General features: G+C 34.2%; 1 protein-coding gene across 2 annotated transcripts in view; it reads left to right on the top strand.

Annotated features, from left to right (window-relative positions):
- The window catches only part of LOC149566335 (uncharacterized), a 51252-nt gene extending 44140 nt beyond the window's left edge, over positions 1-7112 (top strand). For both annotated transcript variants that reach the window (XM_089819740.1, XM_089819741.1), the window contains 4 exons: positions 5456-5594; positions 5747-5863; positions 5963-6068; positions 6266-7112. In XM_089819740.1, coding sequence (XP_089675866.1) covers positions 5456-5594; positions 5747-5863; positions 5963-6068; positions 6266-6423 — 520 coding nt within the window. In that variant the 3' untranslated portion in view covers positions 6424-7112. The remainder of the gene's footprint in view (positions 1-5455; positions 5595-5746; positions 5864-5962; positions 6069-6265) is intronic.
- Positions 7113-19406: the final 12294 nt, after the last annotated feature.

Genomic DNA, 19406 nt, shown 5'->3' with positions numbered 1-19406 from the left:
ATGCTCTGACAGCAATACAATGAACCACGTAAGCTGCCAAGATAGAATAAACAACAATACATAATGCCATCAATTTCATAACACGTGCTGGTGCCAATAAGCACTCGCAACGAACATGAATATGTGTGATAGTTTTCAACCACCATATAGCTTGACAATAGGATGGTAAAATATGATTCCGAAGAACTGCCGTGAACTGAAGTCAATTCAAACTACAATACACAAACAGTAGTTTGCCAAAAGATAACCAATATAGTTATGGAGGAGCTCTCTTGCAGTTACCTTAAAACATTAACAAAACATACATGAGGTTAACATTTGAAAACACACTAGACAAGGATCAAATTAAGTATGTGAATCATACATATGAATACGTAAAATTATACACTTGAATACACATGATACATGAATACATGAGCATGAAATACTCACATGGATACATATTGATACACACGTGGCATCAATCATGCACATGAATGCATTTAAGGCATGAATTGTGAGAATATACACTTCAGACATGCAAGGCATGAGGCAATACATAAAGGCAAATGGCATACATGAGAAATGTTCTCATTGAGTAATCATGATAAAGTCAATTAAAGAAAGAGCATGCATAAATTAGACATAGAGTAATCATACTTATATTAGACACGAAGAAGTTACATACATATAGAAATGTTGGCCTACTCTATTTTATTTTTGACCTCTGACTTGTTAACTCTAATTAGATGGTCAGTAAAGTAAGCTTGTCCTGCAAGTTAGCAGGATTATTGCTCTGATACCACTTGTAATGTCTCCTTTTATTAACGTCCTAGTGTTTTCCTTGAATAGTCACAAATTCCTAGTAGAATAGAATTAGTAGCATCATATACTTGGTTGAAATCCTTCAACATGTCAGGAAATCACTAAAACATAATCCACAAAATAGATCTTTCTTATTAGAGACATAAAAATGGATAAATCTTTCCTACTAGGGTTGGGAACATTAATTCGCTCATAAGATATATTTAATTTATTGATGGAGTTCAACATAGGAGAGCTAGGAGAAGAGGAATATTAGAGTGCCTTAATGATTCTCTACCTTAGGCTTAACAACGGATATCATGCCTCTTGGCCTTCATGTGGCCCTTTTTCATCCATATGAGGGGTGTGCCTTGTGAGCAATTCAATAGCCGTTTCCCTCTTCGATTGCGACACTTAACCTCTTAATGATTAGAGTTACTTAAGCTAATAGCCAACCATGGTAAGGGTTTGGGAAAACTACAACAGGGAGTCTGAAAGGTCTTTCCTTTCTAAGCCCAAGGATAGGGCACTCCTTACACACCCTTGGCCTCAAAGAACATAATGTTAGAAATAGGCATTACTTGGGGGGGGGGGGGGGGGGGGGGCGAGGGGGTGAATTAGTAATCTATAAACTTTAGTCACTAACTGGATAATATTTCTTACTTTAAACCATGCATAATAAAGCAATAAAGTAATATTGAACGGTAACAATAACAATGCACAAAGATAACTCATAACACCATATATTGTTAACTAGGGAAACCCTGGCCAAGGGAAAACCTCGGTGGGGATGATACCCACTAGATAATATACTAATATATAAGTTCCTTGCTAGAGGATGGACCTTGTTAGGAGCCAATGAGCGAATTCAGTATAAGGAGTCCCTGTTAGGAGTTGTGGTATAGTAAATGCAAGATGAGCCCACTGCCCAAACATGCACTTCTAATTACAAGAAGAGCTTACTGCCCAAACAAGTAATCAGACTTTTGGAATAGGTATTGTATCTTCTTCCTTGATTGATCTCTGATCTTCAGCTCGATCTCGGATCACAAAATAGCTCATATAAAACTTCGCATATATCGCTTTCACAAAAGTTCGCATATAATCACAATTACAAGATAGCACTTGCAATCATAATCACAAATCACTTACACTTCTTATCACAAGATGTCCTTTGCATAAATACCATGCCTTTGCACAAATTGCTGCTGGGTTGGCTAAGACCACAATCTACTTTTCCAACTTAGAGTAAACATCTAGGATGTCGGCCCTAATTGGACAAGTAATTATCTTGTAAACAAAATAATCCTTTCCTTCAATTCCACTGTCTTGTTTCACTTTAAACATGATTATCTCTGTTCCGTATAGTCCATACAGACTTCTGAGGTTATACATGTCATCACCAACATGTATACTATCTCCATCTAACTTTGCTAGTCATAAGATCTGTCTTCTATCTTCATAAGATCTTTCGTCTCTCGATGTCCTTTCATTAGATCTTCTATCTGCAAGGTTCGTATTTCTAGACATTCTACTATTATCATACTTAGGTTTCCTACAATCAATTGTATTATGACCCATACCATGACAATAATGACAATAAAAGTCCTTAACATGATTAAATGACTTATTAGTACAATCTTTTTTCATATGACCTATTTCATTACATAAAAAACACTTACCTCTAAATTCATACTTGATTTCCTTAGGAGATTCCACTTGCTTTGGTTCATCCAAGATTTCAACTTTCTTGCTTTGCTCAATTTCTTTGGATTTATCAGAAGATTGACTGGATTCAATCTTATCATTAGATTTATCTTTCAGATCTGATCTAATCTCAGGTTTCTTCACAGACATGTTAATTAGATAACCAAGATCAATCTTATCATAAGTAGGTCTCTGTATTGACATTGAATCGTCAAGCTTTTCTCTGCTAGAATAAAGCTTCTCAAGCTGTTGTTTGCACTGAGTTAATTCACCTTTCACAATAGTATTGTACTTATGGAGTTCTTCATGATCTTTCAATGTTTCAAATTCAGATGTTTTCTTTGCCAGACTTGCTCTCAGATCTGGATTTTCAGTCTTCAAATCAGATTCAACTTTGCTAGGATCATTTCTCAAAATCAACTTCAGATTCGTAATCTTCAATTCATGCTTCAAGATTTTGTACTCTGTCGTGAACTTTGAATAATCATATCACTAGTTCCAAATTCAATAGATTCAGGTTTGGATTTGAGATGTTCAATTTTTTTTTTTTCAATTGACCAATGTATACTTTGGAGTCTTCATATCTGTCCTTCAACTTATCTCTTTCTTTAGTAAGGAGATCAATTTGTTCAAGAGCTTCTTCAAGGTTTTTCATCAACTGTTCCATATCCATTGAGATCTTACTCAAGCTGTTAAGTCTCTTCAAAGTAACTGGGCTTTGATACCAATTGTTAGAAATAGGGATTACTAAAGAGGGGGGGGGGGGGGTGAATCAGTAATCTACATGCTTTAGTCGCCAACTGGATAATATTTCTTACTTTAAATCATGCATAACAAAGCAATAAAGTAATACTGAACAATAATAGTAACATTGCACAAAGATAACTCATAACACCATATTTTGTTAACTAGGGAAACCCCGGCCAAGGGAAAACCTCGGTGGGAATGATACCCACTAGATAATATACTGATATATAAGTTCCTTGTTAGAAGATGGACCTTTTTAGGAGTCAATGAGCGAATTTAGTATAAGGAGTCCTTGTTAGGAGACTTTGAATCCCTGTTAGGAGTTGTGGTACAGTAAATGCAAGATGAGCTCACTGCCCAAACATGCACTTCTAATTAAAAGAAGAGCTCATTGCCCAAACAAGTAATCAGACTTCTAGAATAGGTACTGTATCTTCTTCTTTGACTGATCTCTGATCTTCAACTCGATCTCGGATCACAAAATAGCTCATATAAAACTTCGCATATATCGCTTTCACAAGAGTTCGCATATAATCACAATTACAAGATAGCACTTGCAATCATAATCACAAATCACTTACACTTCTTATTGCAAGATGTCCTTTGCATAAATACCATGCCTTGACACAAATTGCTGCTGGATCAGCTAAGACCACAATCTACTTTTCCAACTTAGAGTAAACATCTAGGATGTTGGCCCTAATTGGACAAGTAATTATCTTGTAAACAAAATAATCATTTCCTTCAATTCCGCTGTCCTGTTTCGCTTTAAACATGATTATCTTTGTTCTATATAGTCCATACTGACTTCCGAGGTTATACACATCATCACCAACATGTATACTATCTCTATCTAACTTCGCTAGTCATAATATGACGTTAGCAACAAGTTATAAACAAAACAATACACTGCTGTAAACCAAATTCTATACTTCGACAATTTTCTGATTACCAAATACTAAGTATCTTTATTTCCGAGGTTTCCTGTAAGCATGTACATCACGTGTTGCCATAAATGGCAACAATTACATCACTATTAGCCAATTGTCAACACATAAACTGCCTGGCACTGGTCCACATGAGTAATGATTGCAGTCAAAAACAAGAAAAATGGAGCAAAAATAGGATTAAGGCCCATCCATGCTACTGATCAAAAGTAAGGAAGCCACCAGTATTCTCAATCGAATTGCCTGACAAGACAATCTAATCGGCCAAACTGCCTTCTAAACGATAATAACACTGCTCTAGTTTTGTGCATCCAATGTAATGACAAGCAGATAGAGATGTCTAATACCCTCTAAGGGCACGAGTCTTAGAATCTCATAGAATGTGATGAAAATTCTCAAAACTAGAAGAGGTAATAGATTGGAGGCTCTAATACCACGTTGGTGTAAACCATTTCCTAGGAGCACAATCTGTAAACAACCACCTTAACACAGAGAAGCACAAGGCTTTTTCACCAATGCAGACAATAATTATTTTAAGATGCCATTTAATGTACATAAGCCATGCTTATAAGAGAGCCAGTAGATAACCAACAACCAACTAGCGAAACTAAATGAAGTAATAATTCAACTCTAATAATGCCTAAGTAAAACTTAAGCCTGGTAAATGGGATAAATCCATATATTTACTCCAATAATTGAAAGGTATAATCTATTTCTGGTTGTATCTGTTTTTTAGTCATCTTATTTAGTGAGAGCATCAAATATTGAAGATGTCAATAATCACTTGTATATGCTAATATGCTTGAGTTTCAGAAGTTTTGCTAGTTATGAAGAATTGAGCTGCCATACTTGTAAATTGAACAGTTATAAGTTTTCCACCAGTCCATTCTTTCTGAAAACTTTTGGCATATTTGATGTTGTAAATTACTTCAGAACCCTTTCATTATATTACATTAAGAAGGGGAAAGGGTCGGTCAACTGAATCTGTATTAAACATAAGATTGGTTGCAAGTGTTCAGAAAACATATTCCAATTCATTCTATGCTGAATATCTCTGTATATGTGCTATATTTTTGTTCACATGCAGTGATTATTATGATCTTTCTTTTATACAAAAAATGGGGGTTTGGAAGTCATTTTCATTTTTAGTTCCTATAAGGAAAATTAACAAAAAGTCCAGTTATATTTTCATGTACCCTTAATTGTGCATATGATTTAGGGTTTATGAGAAGAAACTGAAGGTTTGCTAGTTTCCCTTTCTGGTTGTGCAGATCAAGGGCAAAGCTATTAAATGTTGGGGAAGAGCTGATGCAGGAGATTCTCCCACTTAGCTTGGGCCAGTCCTTGTATGAATTACACGGCCTTAAAGCACCCAGGTGGTATGAACTGAAGATTTCTTACCCAGCCTCTGTATGTACTGACCCTAAACCCTTCCATCTTATTGGCAACAAAAGAGATTTTAGCAGGAGCGATAATGCATTGTTTTTTAAATACATTTTGGATATAGCAATTCCTTCATGAAAGGACACTAAAACTTGCCAGTGAACATAGCAATATTACAGATACCAGCCAGATTTTCTATTGCAATTGTACAAGACAATTCTACTAAGGGTTTTAATCTTGGAAGAAGACTGCTGAATACAGAGAAGCTAATGTTCAAGCCAGACAGTATTGTTCTGGTAAAACTCAAGATTTCATATTGAAAGATGGCACTTTTTTTCACTATAGTTCTTTTAATAGCTTATATCAGTCTGCTTTATTGTTTTATGTTATTGCAGGGAGCTTCTCAATATAATAAAATTGTTGCAATTGTTTCAGTAGAACCTGCAGGCATTGTTGCAAAATCTCATTTTAGAGAGCAGAAATTTGTGATATTTAACATTGGTAAGTGAAATATAGGATGATACATCTCTCCAATAAATGAATTGCATCAATCAATACAAAACTATTTATTTGGGATAATTCTACTGATTAGTATACAAAAACATATGCCAAGTGGTTTAGTGTTCAAGTTCATTGTTGTTTCGGGTATTTAACTGTTTCTCCAAACCTTAATCAAATGTTTCTAATTTTGGATGCAGTTTGTGATGAATTACTGTTTGGAATACCAAATCAAGCATGGTGGGTGGTCTTTCTTGTAGTTTTAGGCATTGCCATCATTTTGTCTGTTCCAAACTTCTTACCCCCCGAGTGGCTTCCAAGGGAAAGTAGCCAGGAACATATGAAGCGAATCTCCTAGGTTTTTCACAGTTCAGATTGAATGAAGCAGTTCATGTGTTTAAACCTGCTTGCATTTTGATGCCTACTTTGGTAGCGTTAGTTCTTGTGCACCTTCGTGTACCATGGGGAATGAAACATTTTTAGTCAGAGTTCATTTCAGAGTGAGAGGTTGATATGGGAAGTTGCTAAAGCAAGAATGTGGGTCTTCAACATGAAATATTGTAGTAGCTTCCAGTTAGAACTTTATAGAAGATGAAATCATTCTAAAAGAGTGAGCCAGAGTTGTTTTATAGAAACTAGGCCCTGTTTTCTTAGAGAATAAATGTTGGTTAAATGAAAAAACACAATTCTCAAACAGATTTTTTGGTCTTCTCAAAAACTTTCTCCTGTTTCAACATTTTAAAGGCTGCAATAAAAAGTTCAAGGTTGTAGTTATGAATGGGAAGGTTTGGCAGCGGATGTAGGGACAGCATGTTTAACATAAATTTTTTTGAGTCACCATTTGCACATTTGTAATATTTTGATACAAACAGGTTTGTCTTTCAGTTGCGGCATATTGTTTCAGTATTTAGTTGCCGAATAATTGAAATTGCAGAAGGAAATCACAAATACCCTGAAAGGTTTGTCAAGTGATATCTTCCCAAGTTTTATTAATGACTTACTTTGTGGTCACAGTTAGTGAATTTTTAAATAAATACTTTTGTAACATTGGACAATTTGTCAATTAGATATCAGTAGATTAATTAAGTATTTAGATTTCTGTGTAAATGTATTCTAAAAGAGTTTTAGTTTTATTATAAAAAGAAACAAATTTATCATATGATCCACTCCAAGAATCTAATAGTTCCTAGAATCTTGTTGATATCATGGCTTTCTACTAATAAGTGCTCACAATTGCTCAACTGTTAGTAAAATTTAGCTTTGGGAGGTTCTTTTGCTTTTTACAATATTGGTGAAGCACTAATGATCTTTTTGAGTAGTATTTCAGAAGTATTTACGTATTCGGTATAGTTAATCCATACAATCTGGAGGCTTTGGATGGTTTTATTGAGAAGACTGGCTCATTTGTCGTTAATCTCAAGAACCTTCCTTAGTTCTTTATGAGCTTGATTCATGATACTAACTGTTGTCTGATTTCTGTCTGGTATCATCTCTTTTGAGCAAGTCGGCATTGCAATATTTTAGGATTAGTTGTACTTGTTAATCCAAAACATATGCAATTTCCCATGTCAATATCATTCTTTGCCAAGAGTTTTATTTGATTACCTCAATATCTCTTTCTTAGCTCCTGAGCTTAGGGGCTCGGCTGTTCTTCATGAATTTCACTTTTGCTCTCCCAAGATCATAGGTGATGAGGTACATCTAATCCAACGAGATACCAAATTGACTTTTGATTATCTTAATAGCTCTCCTTAATCCTGAGTTATGTCCATGATATCCAAAGCATGGAAGAAAACCAACTGCTGATAGAACATTGGAAGCATGATACAAAAAAAAAGGGTTTCTAGACGCTCCTGCTATGTTGTGGATACGGCTCATGTCCGTTGTACTCTATGCCAGATAAAACATTAGTTGAACGACTTCAGGAATATGGCTTTGAATATGAATTTTGCTGCTCCATATGAGGTAAACATATCCCTATACTTGCCTCTTCTGAAAACCTGTGACATTGGAACAAACCCATACAAGCAAAAGCCTTCAGATTTTTCTGCTTTCGATGAAGATTTCTCTGTGAAAGTGTGTGCACGCGTTGAAGGTAAACTATGAAATTGTTAATGAAGGTTTGGGAGCTTGCCTGCTTGCAAGCCAAGGATATGATAGAGGATTTGTGATGTCTGCAAGGTCATAAGAACCCTATTTAAATGCATTTACTTGATCTGTCAGCCATACTGCAGGTAGAGGTGAGGTCTTTGGTTGCACCACTTGTATTTCCACTCTAGGTTAAAATAGTGTATAGTAGATTGAGTATTACAGTTTAATTGCTTGAAAGTAAGTAAATATGTTTTTGATTAAGTGGAAAATAAGTTTTGAAGGCACCCGAAACCCTTTCCAAAGCAAGTTTTGGAGAGATGTGAAAACCCAATTGTAAAGATATTTAAGACTATGCACTTAACTGAAACAAGACAAAGATGAATTGAGGCAGAGCTAAGACAAGCTGAAAGATAAAAGAAATTGAAAGCAATGTTTCTGGATTAGATTGTGTGAGTTTTTTGAGCATCAACGTTTCGGATCACACTACATGATCCATCATCAGGATGAGAGAATGCTAGAATAGGAATTATGCAGACCAAGAAACCACAAGCAGTCATAAAAGGAGGGGAAAGGAGGGGCGCAGAAACCAAGAAGACCATAAATAAAGACAATACTAAAAAGAGAATAAGAAAAGAATAAAAAACTAAGAAAGTGAAAGTGAAAAAAGACTAGCCCAAAGGCTAATAATGGAAAGAAAGCTACAAACAAAGACAAGCAGGATTTGAGAGACAAATTAAGAGGCCAAATAAAGAAAAGGGAGAGATAACAAAATGGAGGACCATGCGAAAGAAAGAGAGACTAAAAAATAATAAGCATGAATGCAAGGAAATAAATAAAAAATGACTAAATCTACAAATAAATACACGAGACAAAAAGGAGAGCCTTAAAAACTAAGAAAGAAAAAATACATAAAATACCAAGATAAAACTCTACTCATGCATCAAAATGCATGCATAAATATATAACTATTTGTGCATATATATATATATATATAACGATAGCTATATATTAAAGAAAACACATACATATATGGAAGTACTTGCAAGAGAAACAACGATATATATATGAATATACCAATAAATAAGAATACATATCCATACATGAATATGTGAATGTGTATATATATATTGATATATGAATGTGAACCTAAGAATATGCAAACCTATAAACACTAAAAAGGAAAAAGCGAAAAACCAAGAAAAATGGTAGGAAGATGGAAAAAACTATGGGAACGCTGAAAAGAAACATGACTAAAACCCAATAAAAAAAATTTTAAAAATGAAAAGAATATATATGATAATAAACAAAATAACAAGCACCAAAATACAAGCCTATATAAAAATAACTCACTATCTCAGAATATATATATGTAAATACATATATATAAGTAAGTATATATATATATGAACCAATGACAAAAGGTACATAAATATGGATGGCTATAAACATACATACATACATATATATGTATATGTGAATATGCCCCCAATGTATTAAAAAAAAAGGGGGAAAAAGGGAAAGAACGAAAATAAAAATACAAACTAAATATATATATAAAAACAATCCAGGGATCAAATTACCCGCCTCCCCAGTTTGCCACCCTTTCTTTTGTTGATGGCATCTCTCAAAAGTTGGCCAAGATCTTATATAAAAAGGGTCTTCGTATTGCTTTCAAACCCCTTTCGTGGTTAAGTAATCTAGTCCCTCCCCTTAAAGACACCAAAGACTCTTTCCTTGACTCGGGAGTCTACAAAATTGTGTGCTCTTGTGGGGCACCATACATAGGGGAAACAGGTCGCTCTTTTCGCACCAGAATCCGTAAGCATAGTGCCGACATTAGACAGGATAGGGTCCACAAATTGGCCCTTGCAAAACATTCCTCTTCCACTAAGCATCACATTTGTTTGGAGAACACCCAAATTCTTTCCAAGGAGGATAACTTCTTCAAAAGAAAGCTTAAGTAAGCTATTGAAATCAACTACCATCCCTTCAACCTCAATCGGGATGGTGGGTGGTCCATTAACTTGTCTTGGCAACCTGTTCTGGGCTCGCTTAATAACCGATGTCACCCTTAATGCTTCCCGTGTTTTTCTGCCCCCCTGGTGCATTTCTGGGTCTATCCTCGCCCTTCCCCCTTTCTAGTTTCTTCAGTTTTGGGGGACTCCCTCTGTCTCTAGTTTCTTGGCCCTGCCCTTAGTTTTCGTTCCGGTGCTCCTCTCTTCCCGTGTTCTCTGAGTTCTTTTTTCGGTTTGGTTTCTTGTTGTTTCTCCTTTGTTTGTTTTTAGTTTCTTTTTAGCCCTCCAGGTCGCCCTAACCTTTCGCCCTTCTCCCTCTCTCCTTTCATCCTTTTGTTGTATCCTCGGGCTCTTTCATTTGCCGTTGTTTTCAGCATTTGGGTCCTCCTCTTGATTTTGTTTAGCTGAGTGTTTGTTGTGGTGCATTTTTTCATTTTTCCATCTCCTTTTTCTTGTTTATTTTCATTAGGTTCTTGTCCTTTTCCATTTGAGCCTATCGTTTGATTCTTCGATTCTCTTGTCTAGTCTTTTAGATTTTTCTCTTTTTCCTATTTTTTGTATTTGTTTTTGGTTTTCGTTTGTATATATATGTATGTGTGTGTGTGTGTGCGCGCACGCGCGCGCATACATTTATATAGGTTTTTTCATTTTTTAGCTCTATAGTTGTGTGTGTCTATATATATATATATATATATATATATATATATTTATGAAAATAAATAAATAAATAAATACACACACACACACACACACATATATATTTATTTATTTATTTTGTATATATATATATATAGAATTTTTATTATTTTCGTTCTTTCCCTTTTTTCCCTATTTTTTGTTTATACATTGGGGGTGTATTCACATGTGTATGTATGTTTATAGCCATCAATATTTTTGTACCTTTTGTCATTGGTTCATGTATATATAGATTTATACATGCATATAATATATATATATATATATATATACTTACTTATATACATGTATTTACATATATATATTCCGAGATAGTGAGAGTTATTTTTATACAGGCTTGTATTTTGGTGCTCGTTATGTTGTTTATTATCATATATATTCTTTTCTTTATTTTTATTAGTCGTGTTTCTTTTTAGTGTTCCCATAGTTTTTTCCATCTTCCTACCTTTTTTCTTGGTTTTTCACTTTTTCCTTTTTAGTAGTTGTTTATAGGTTTGCGTATTCTTAGGTTACATCCATATATATATATATATATATATATACACTCGCATATTCATGTATGGATATGTATTCTTATTTATTGGTATATTCATATATATCATTGTTTCTCTTGCAGGTACTTCCATATATGTATGTGTTTTCTTTAATACACACACACACACACACACACACACAGAGTTATATATTTATGCATGCATTTTGATGCATGGGTAGAGTTTTATCTTGGTATTTTATGTATTTTTTCTTTCTTAGTTTTTTAGGCTCTCCTTTTTGTCTCGTGTATTTATTTATAGATTTAGTCATTTTTTATTTATTTCCTTGCATTCATGCTTATTGTTTTTAGTCTCTCTTTCTTTCGCATGGTCCTCCATTTTGTTCTCTCTCCCTTTTCTTTATTTGGCCTCTTAATTCGTCTCTCAAATCCTGCTTGTCTATGTTTGTAGCTTTCTTTCCATTATTAGCCCTTGGGCTAGTCTTTTTTCACTTTCACTTTCTTAGTTTTTATTCTTTTCTTATTCTCTTTTTAGTATTGTCTTTATTTATGGTCTTCTTGATTTTTGTGCCCCTGCTTTCCCCCCCTTTTATGATTGCTTGAGGTTTCTTGGTCTACATAATTCCTATTTTGGCATTCTCTCATCCTGACGATGGATAATGTAGTGTGATCCAAAATGTTGATGCTCAAAAAACTCACACAATCTAATCCAGAAACATTGCTCTCATTCTAAATGGATTGTGGAAATCTGATAATGTTAATAAAAGAAATTTCTTCCCACCAAACCAAAGGGTTGTTAGAGAAAATAATACAAACCCATGAAAGTCTAACATGGAGCCCAAGGTAACCAAAACAAATTTAAATTGTACCAACAATTTTGCCTTATGAGAACGAAGCGTCATATCAATGGCCTAAGGGAATTTAGTTTTTTTACTTTTAGTTGTGGCCCACCCCTCTTCCACCTTAGCAACAACATTCTACAAGAGATAGAATCCAAATTGAAGTACGCCCCCCCCAGGAAGAAAGAGCAACAAATGGACCCAAGGCAGGGCTAGCATAAACCTAAGGAACAAGATCAACGTAAGTCTAAGAGGCAGGACCTAGGATAGGTCCAATATTAGTCTTCAAAGTAAGACCTGTAGTAGGCAAGGTGGAGTAGCCAAAAACCATCACTCGATCACTAGTAGTACTAGTAGCTATACCCTCATTAGAACCAGTACCACTAGTATGAAAAATACCAGTTGTTGGAACAACATCTAAGTCAGATGAGCCTACATCAATACCTGCACTAACAAGTTGAGGCTGATAATCCTCAGCTCTTGGAGAATTCTGTGAAACCACTAGGGAGAAACTTTTTTTTTTGAATAGAGTAACATTCAGAAGAAACACCCTTCGACCAAGAGACAAGTCTTATTTTTCTCTAATTCACACTAAGCAAAGATGTGTTTAGTTTCAATACATCTACGACATCTGAATGGAATGTCTTCATAATCTACTTGCTAAATCTAGAAACCTGAAGAAGATAATCAAAATCTTAGCAAGGAGCCCCATGGAGACATCCACAAAAACTAAAATGCTTGCATATGTAGAATGAATAATAGCATACGACTCTTTATCCAGCATCAATAAATCATTCCTTAAAGCATCACCCACTCCCTCTATGAGAGAGTCAACCCATAAATGAAGGGGAAGGTTATAGAGCCTAACTCAAATAGGATTTTTGTTGAATTTCTTAGAAGAGAGGGTTAAAATTTGGATGCCAAGGTTTAACCATCAACAAGAGCTTATCATCTCAGCTAAAAAAATGTTCACCTAAAATCATAGTTCTATCTTTGGTATTATGAAGAAAGTAAATAAATATGTTATAAAAGTTGCAAATGAAGGATAATGGTTGGTATACAACATAAATTGGCAATTTAGGTTTTGGTTAAAAGTTTGGGTGTGTAATAGTGTGTGTAAATATATAATACTTATCAATTTTCCAAAAAAGGAAATAAAAGGAAGACCAAGTCTCCCTTGACCCATTTTCATCATTTTCCTAGTAGTTGTTCCATTTCCATTTGTCAAAGTCAATAAAACTTTTTATGTAAACAATCTTGAATCCATTAATGCTTTAACAAAGTTTTGAAATTCTATTCTAAACTCATAAGAGGGGATTTCTAGATTTAGTGGCAGTGTCTGGCTTTGAACTAATGCATGAGTTTTCTTTAAGACTTAGAAAAATCTTTTCATGAGAAGTTTGAGCATGCTAGGAATATGTTAATGTCAATCTTGATAAATGGAAATATTCAAACATCTATTGTTGCCATTAAAGCTCTATTATCAAAATTAAGCAATTGTAATGGTCGAGGTGCTAAGATAAGAGCTTCACTACATTGAGTCAAGGAAGAAAACAAGAGGTCTAATTTCTTCTCTCAATATCTCAATTACAAGCACTAAAAAGAGACAATTGGTGTCATCAAATGATCATGTCTTACATAGTGATCAAGCTGATTTTTATATGGGACCCCAATTTTTTTACAAGAATGTATGTAGGGAAGATAGAAATTGGATGGATATGCAACAAACTTTGGGAGAGATAAAGTAAAGAGCATATCCCTAATAAAATTGATCATGTGCGTGCCTTTATTCACATCCCATCATTTTCTTTGAAGACATTGAACATGTTTTCTTTCCCATCAAACCTTGTAAGAGCCTAGGAGTTGGATGTTCTTCCTTTTGAATCCTATCAAATTATGTTGGGACCAAATTAAGGAAGACTTTTATATGTCTTATTTGGAAGCCTTTCATAATAGATATCTGGGACATGATTAATAAAGAGTTAATTAAACTTGTCCCTAAAGGGAAGAATGAAAATATCATCGTTGGTTAGAGACCAATTGCATTACTAAAAAATAGTATGAAAGCTTTGACTATTAGGACTAAACATGTAATTCAAACAATTGTTATATCTAAACAAGTTGATGGATCAAAGACAAATATATTTTGGACAATCTAATAGGAGACTCTTGAATAGGCTTAACAATCGGACATGAATAAGCTTGTTAGTCAAGTTTGACTTTAACAAAGCATATATAGGATTTATCGACATTTCATTCTCAAAATGCTACATTGGTTGGGTTTCAAGCCTAAAATACAAAAAAATAGATGTGTATGTTGTTTTTAGGTGGTCAATACCCAAATTGTAATTAATTATACATTGACAACACCATTTGATTTGCAAATGTCAACTAGGAATGGATGTTCATTATATTCCTTCTTATATGTGCTTATAACTGACACTTTGGGTTATCTTCTTCAATGTATTAATCATAAAAAAATGATTGACAAGTCTCTTATTATTGATTATATTGCACTTATCCAATAATAGAAGAGTTAAATAACACCTTGGACATCTTTGACTTACATTGCACCATTTTTGGTTCTTAATTGGCTCACAAGAGGATGAAGTTATGATAACTCAATCTAGGCATATCCTAAGTGGATTCCTAAGGAGTGGAGGCATGTTAGACATGGGCAGATAATGAGATTTTTGGGAATTTCCTTTGGTGTAGGGCTCTCTCTTTCAAATGTTGAACTAGTCTCTTTTTTTGTGGATTCTTATTCATGATAATAATGGAGCCAATGGTTTTCTTGTGTTGATTTGATTGTGCGATCTTTTAGTTCTGGTGTTTGCTGCATGTTGACGAATTCCTCTAATGTACCAAGTTGGAGAAGAGATCACCCTATTGTTCTTACATAGCTTCTTGTCTCCCATGAGTGCACTTTCCGTGGCCTTGCGATTCGATAAGAAGTGAAATATCTTTCGGTTTTTGCTAAGTTCTTATTGATGATTGCATCAGTGGATTGAGGAAACGTTGCTTCTATTTTTATTGGTTTCCTACCGGATCTTTTTGATGATTTAACTCGCAGACGTGTTGTTACGATGGTTTATGTCGGTTAGGAATCTCCCTTTCATGCTATTTTCTTTCATCTCTCATTACCTTATCTTTGTTATTCTCTTTACTGACACTTGGTTAAATTAGGAATTCATATAATTGCATTGTGGATTGCATTCATTTAAAAAAATAGAAAATGCAAAAAACATATATCTTTTGTGGTTACTTTTGAAACAACAAGCAAATTGAACATCTTATCCAAAATTGGTTAGAACCAACAAAGGCCTCCTTGTGAACAAACACATTTATCTTCAACTAAGCAGATTCCAGTAGGTCGCAAGATTGCCCAAAACCTTGGAGTTGATCCCAGATTAACTTTTCAAGAGAGGATTTCGAAAGCATTCCTATCATTAAACATTATGCAAAATGACACCTCAACAATATGTATGTATGAAAAAGAATAATCTAGCTTCATTAGCAAGAGGTTCACATTATGTATTTAATTAGGGAGGGAGGAAGAAGTAGAGTTCGAAAGAGTGTGAGAGAGAATGGTAGGACATGTTCATTGCAATTTTATTTGCTAGTTTTTGTTTAAGTTCTCAATTCTTGCCGTTATATAACAAAGCTTGATTGTGTTAATTTCTTGTTTTCGCTGCATACAATATAAGTTCAACCCCTTTATTGGAGTATGGTATTTGTCTATTTTTTGAGATTTTGTTCTAGTTTGTTTTGAGTATTGATGTTTCCTATGTCTAGGATTTTCCATTGAGCTTAAAGTATATTAATCTTTGTTGTGATATTTAGGTAATCATGGTCATGCTTTCCATAATTTTTTAGTTTTGAGTTTTGCTCTATGTTAGTACTGGAATGCATTTCAACAATATATGTCTATCCAAGGAGTTTGTCCAAAATAAAGCATATTGATCTTTACCAATTTTGTAGCTTACTTGATTAGTTATTAAACTTTTTCTTTGAATTATAAAGCTCCATATTGTTGAGCCCTAGGTTGCTACCGATTGTGAAGATCCTTTTTGGTTGTGTGAAGTCTAGACATTTACATAAAAGTAGTTTACTTCGTAGAGCATTTGAATTTTTGAAAATGCAAATTGATAGCTTTGCACCCAATGCTAGATTTTGTAACATAAGATCTTTTATGTTAGCTCGTCCTTGTGCCTTGTCGTTAGTACTATCCAAACTCTTAGTTTTATGACTAGTTGAACATACTTGTGTTATTGTTGGTTGTTGATCAAATTTCGTTCCATTTATAATTTTAGGGTATGCAAGCATATCCATTGCATCTATTGTTCAAGATTTCTTTGATTATTTTAGCTTCTAAATTGTTGATACTTCATAAAGTAATGTATACTTTGCAAATATTTGATGTGTGTTTCTTCTAATTTGTTTTGTTCTATTTTTTCACTATGGCTGCCTCTTCTATGATAACAAAAACAATGGGGAGAGGAGACCCCCTTGCCTTATTTTTTTGTAAAGCTTCCCTAGGGAACCCAATAGAAAACATATTATTGAGTTTACAAAATATTTTTTAAAAAAAGTTAACAATGATAACAATGCAGAAGCAATACAATGAGATACAACACGAACATATAAATGCGAACTCAACCACAGATTGCATAAGAGTTCAATAATGTTGAATCACATACATGTTATTTAAATATTATAAGTATGAAGTCTCAGTTCCATAAATGAAAGTCAAGTACATCATCACATAAGTGAATGCATAGATACAAATGATACCATAAGGTAAACACAATGAAATGACATCTACTTTACAAGTCACATAGTATGTTATAATAATCCAAATACAAATGCAATACTATATCCCATAAGAGTCACAATGATACACAACACAATGTACAACATCTGAAAGATAAGAGCAAGACTCCAATAATGATGAATAAGTACAATTGTTGCAACAATCCTCTAAAATTGGTATAAGTCCATTAGAATCTCAAATGGTAGTAGAATCACCATCACCCAACCACATGAAGCCAAATGTCTTCTCCAACCATGTTGAGGAGATAACATTAGGTCCCACTTGGATTATCAAATCATAAAATCAATAACAATACACAACCTAGGCTACAAATCTTGAAAAGTGTTCTACCTCTAAAGGTGCTACAGAACCTGTAAAGGTGAGAAATACTAATCCTAGAGGAAACTAACACATGTAGAAGACCTAATATGTATACAGAGAAGTGTTATCACATACATCTAACTCTTGAGTCACCTTGGCATCCCTTTTGGATCCCGTGCCCAAGTGACCATATGTGGATATGGTCACTTCTCATAAACACTATTAATATGGCATATCTAGTACTTGCATGATGAGAAACATCTTCCCACACCATCCTAGCATGTACTAGCACTCAAGACATGGGTGAGGTACACAATTATCATATTAATTCATTTTTTTAAAATTCCCATTTAACTTGTAGTGTTATCACTTAATTAAGTCACTTGCAATAAGTTATCCTAGCAACAACTTGTGGGCCCCAAAACCTATTGTAAGTCACTCCCCTTCTATAGACTCAAATAACTCAACCTAATACTCCAATCAAAATAAACTAGGAGAAGGAAAAACCTAAACCACAATAGTTTTTCATAAATCACAAATCATGAAAATCACCAAAGCAAATGTTGGGGCATAGTACAAGACATATAATCTTAAACAGGGATCCAATTGTTCACCCCACAATGGACATCTCAAAAAATCAAATGTGAAATACACATGGTTACCAAATCATCATAACACCAATAACATCTCTCTCAAAATATCTAATAATACAAAAACCAATTTCATCATCCAGATTATAGAACAATTATGAAAAAAGAGACAAGGTGATCAAGTAAAATATCAACATAATTATAGTCACCAACTTTCATGATAAAATAACATAATAAATTGAGACACGTGACATTACTCATAGTTGCACCCAAAATCACACATAAGCCAATCATTACACAAAAATGGTTATCCTTCAAAGTAGAACCCAAATAGTAAAATGTATGAAATCATTAAAATATTTCAAGTCTTCAAAATAAAATCTCCACCTAGTGTAGCACTCTACTTAAACAAACAATTCATAAAAAAAAAAAAAAAAACATGACATAAAACATACATATGAAATATATTTAATATCTTATCAATTCTGACTATATAATATTATCATTTCTTAAATGATATTTTAATTATAAATGACTTAATTAATAACACAAATCTCTTTAAGAGATGTCTTATTATGAGGTTATTTTGGAAATCATTTGGGTAGTTCTTGAAGGCAGGTGATGTTATAACAACCTTGGGCCTTACTACTTTCGCTCGTATTTTGTAACTTGAACTTGTCTTAGCCACTCCTTGGTGATGTGGTGCTCATGATTGGGGACTGACCATGGACACAAGTGTTGGACTATGAGGGCCTCCCCTTCCACTATCAGTGTTACTTTCCTGCCAGTCACTTGGCTTTGGATTATGCTCTTTTGCATTGAAAATATGCTACTACTTGGTGGAAGGCTTCTTGTTCTGAACACTTGACTCCTTAATTTGTCTGAAATGTGAGCTCTTCTCCAATTATTTGAAAATGTGAGCTCTTCTCCTTAATTTTGTCGCCATCATTTTCTCCTTCAGAACCTTTTGTTGTATGAGTGCTTTAGATTCGGTCTTGGATTTGGTTCTAGGAGCCATAATTTAGTTAGGAGATGATGCTCCTTTTGCTTCTTGGAAGTCGAAATGCTACTTGCAACATGAGATGAAATTTGGATGTCAAAAGTTAATGTTTCAGAGAAAGAAACCACCTTTGGGGATTTTGTAATTTATTTTTTATTGACTGCTTTCATGTTTTTTCTCCTAGCCAGTTATCTATATGTGTTAAAATGGATCTAGTTCTTACGTTTATATCATCTTCTTCACCCTGGCCCTAGTCCACTTCCAATTGCTTTTGTTCACTTGCCTCTTCCCATCCTAGTTCAACAATATCTGAACCATCTGTTGGCATTATGATACATTTTTGTCATTAGTTACAACACTTATTGGATTATGAATGCTTACCGAGCTCTCACCGGACATTCCTTTGTAAGCCAAGCTTTACCTAGTTATCAGTGTTTACTGAGTGATCAAGGTGAACAAAGAAGTCAGTGTTTACCAAGTGAT

Source organism: Cupressus sempervirens, chromosome 3 (assembly GCF_028749045.1).
Source record: "Cupressus sempervirens isolate cs-2001-9-10 chromosome 3, ASM2874904v1, whole genome shotgun sequence".
NCBI lineage: Eukaryota > Viridiplantae > Streptophyta > Pinopsida > Cupressales > Cupressaceae > Cupressus > Cupressus sempervirens.
This window is presented reverse-complemented; position numbering and strand designations above follow the sequence as displayed.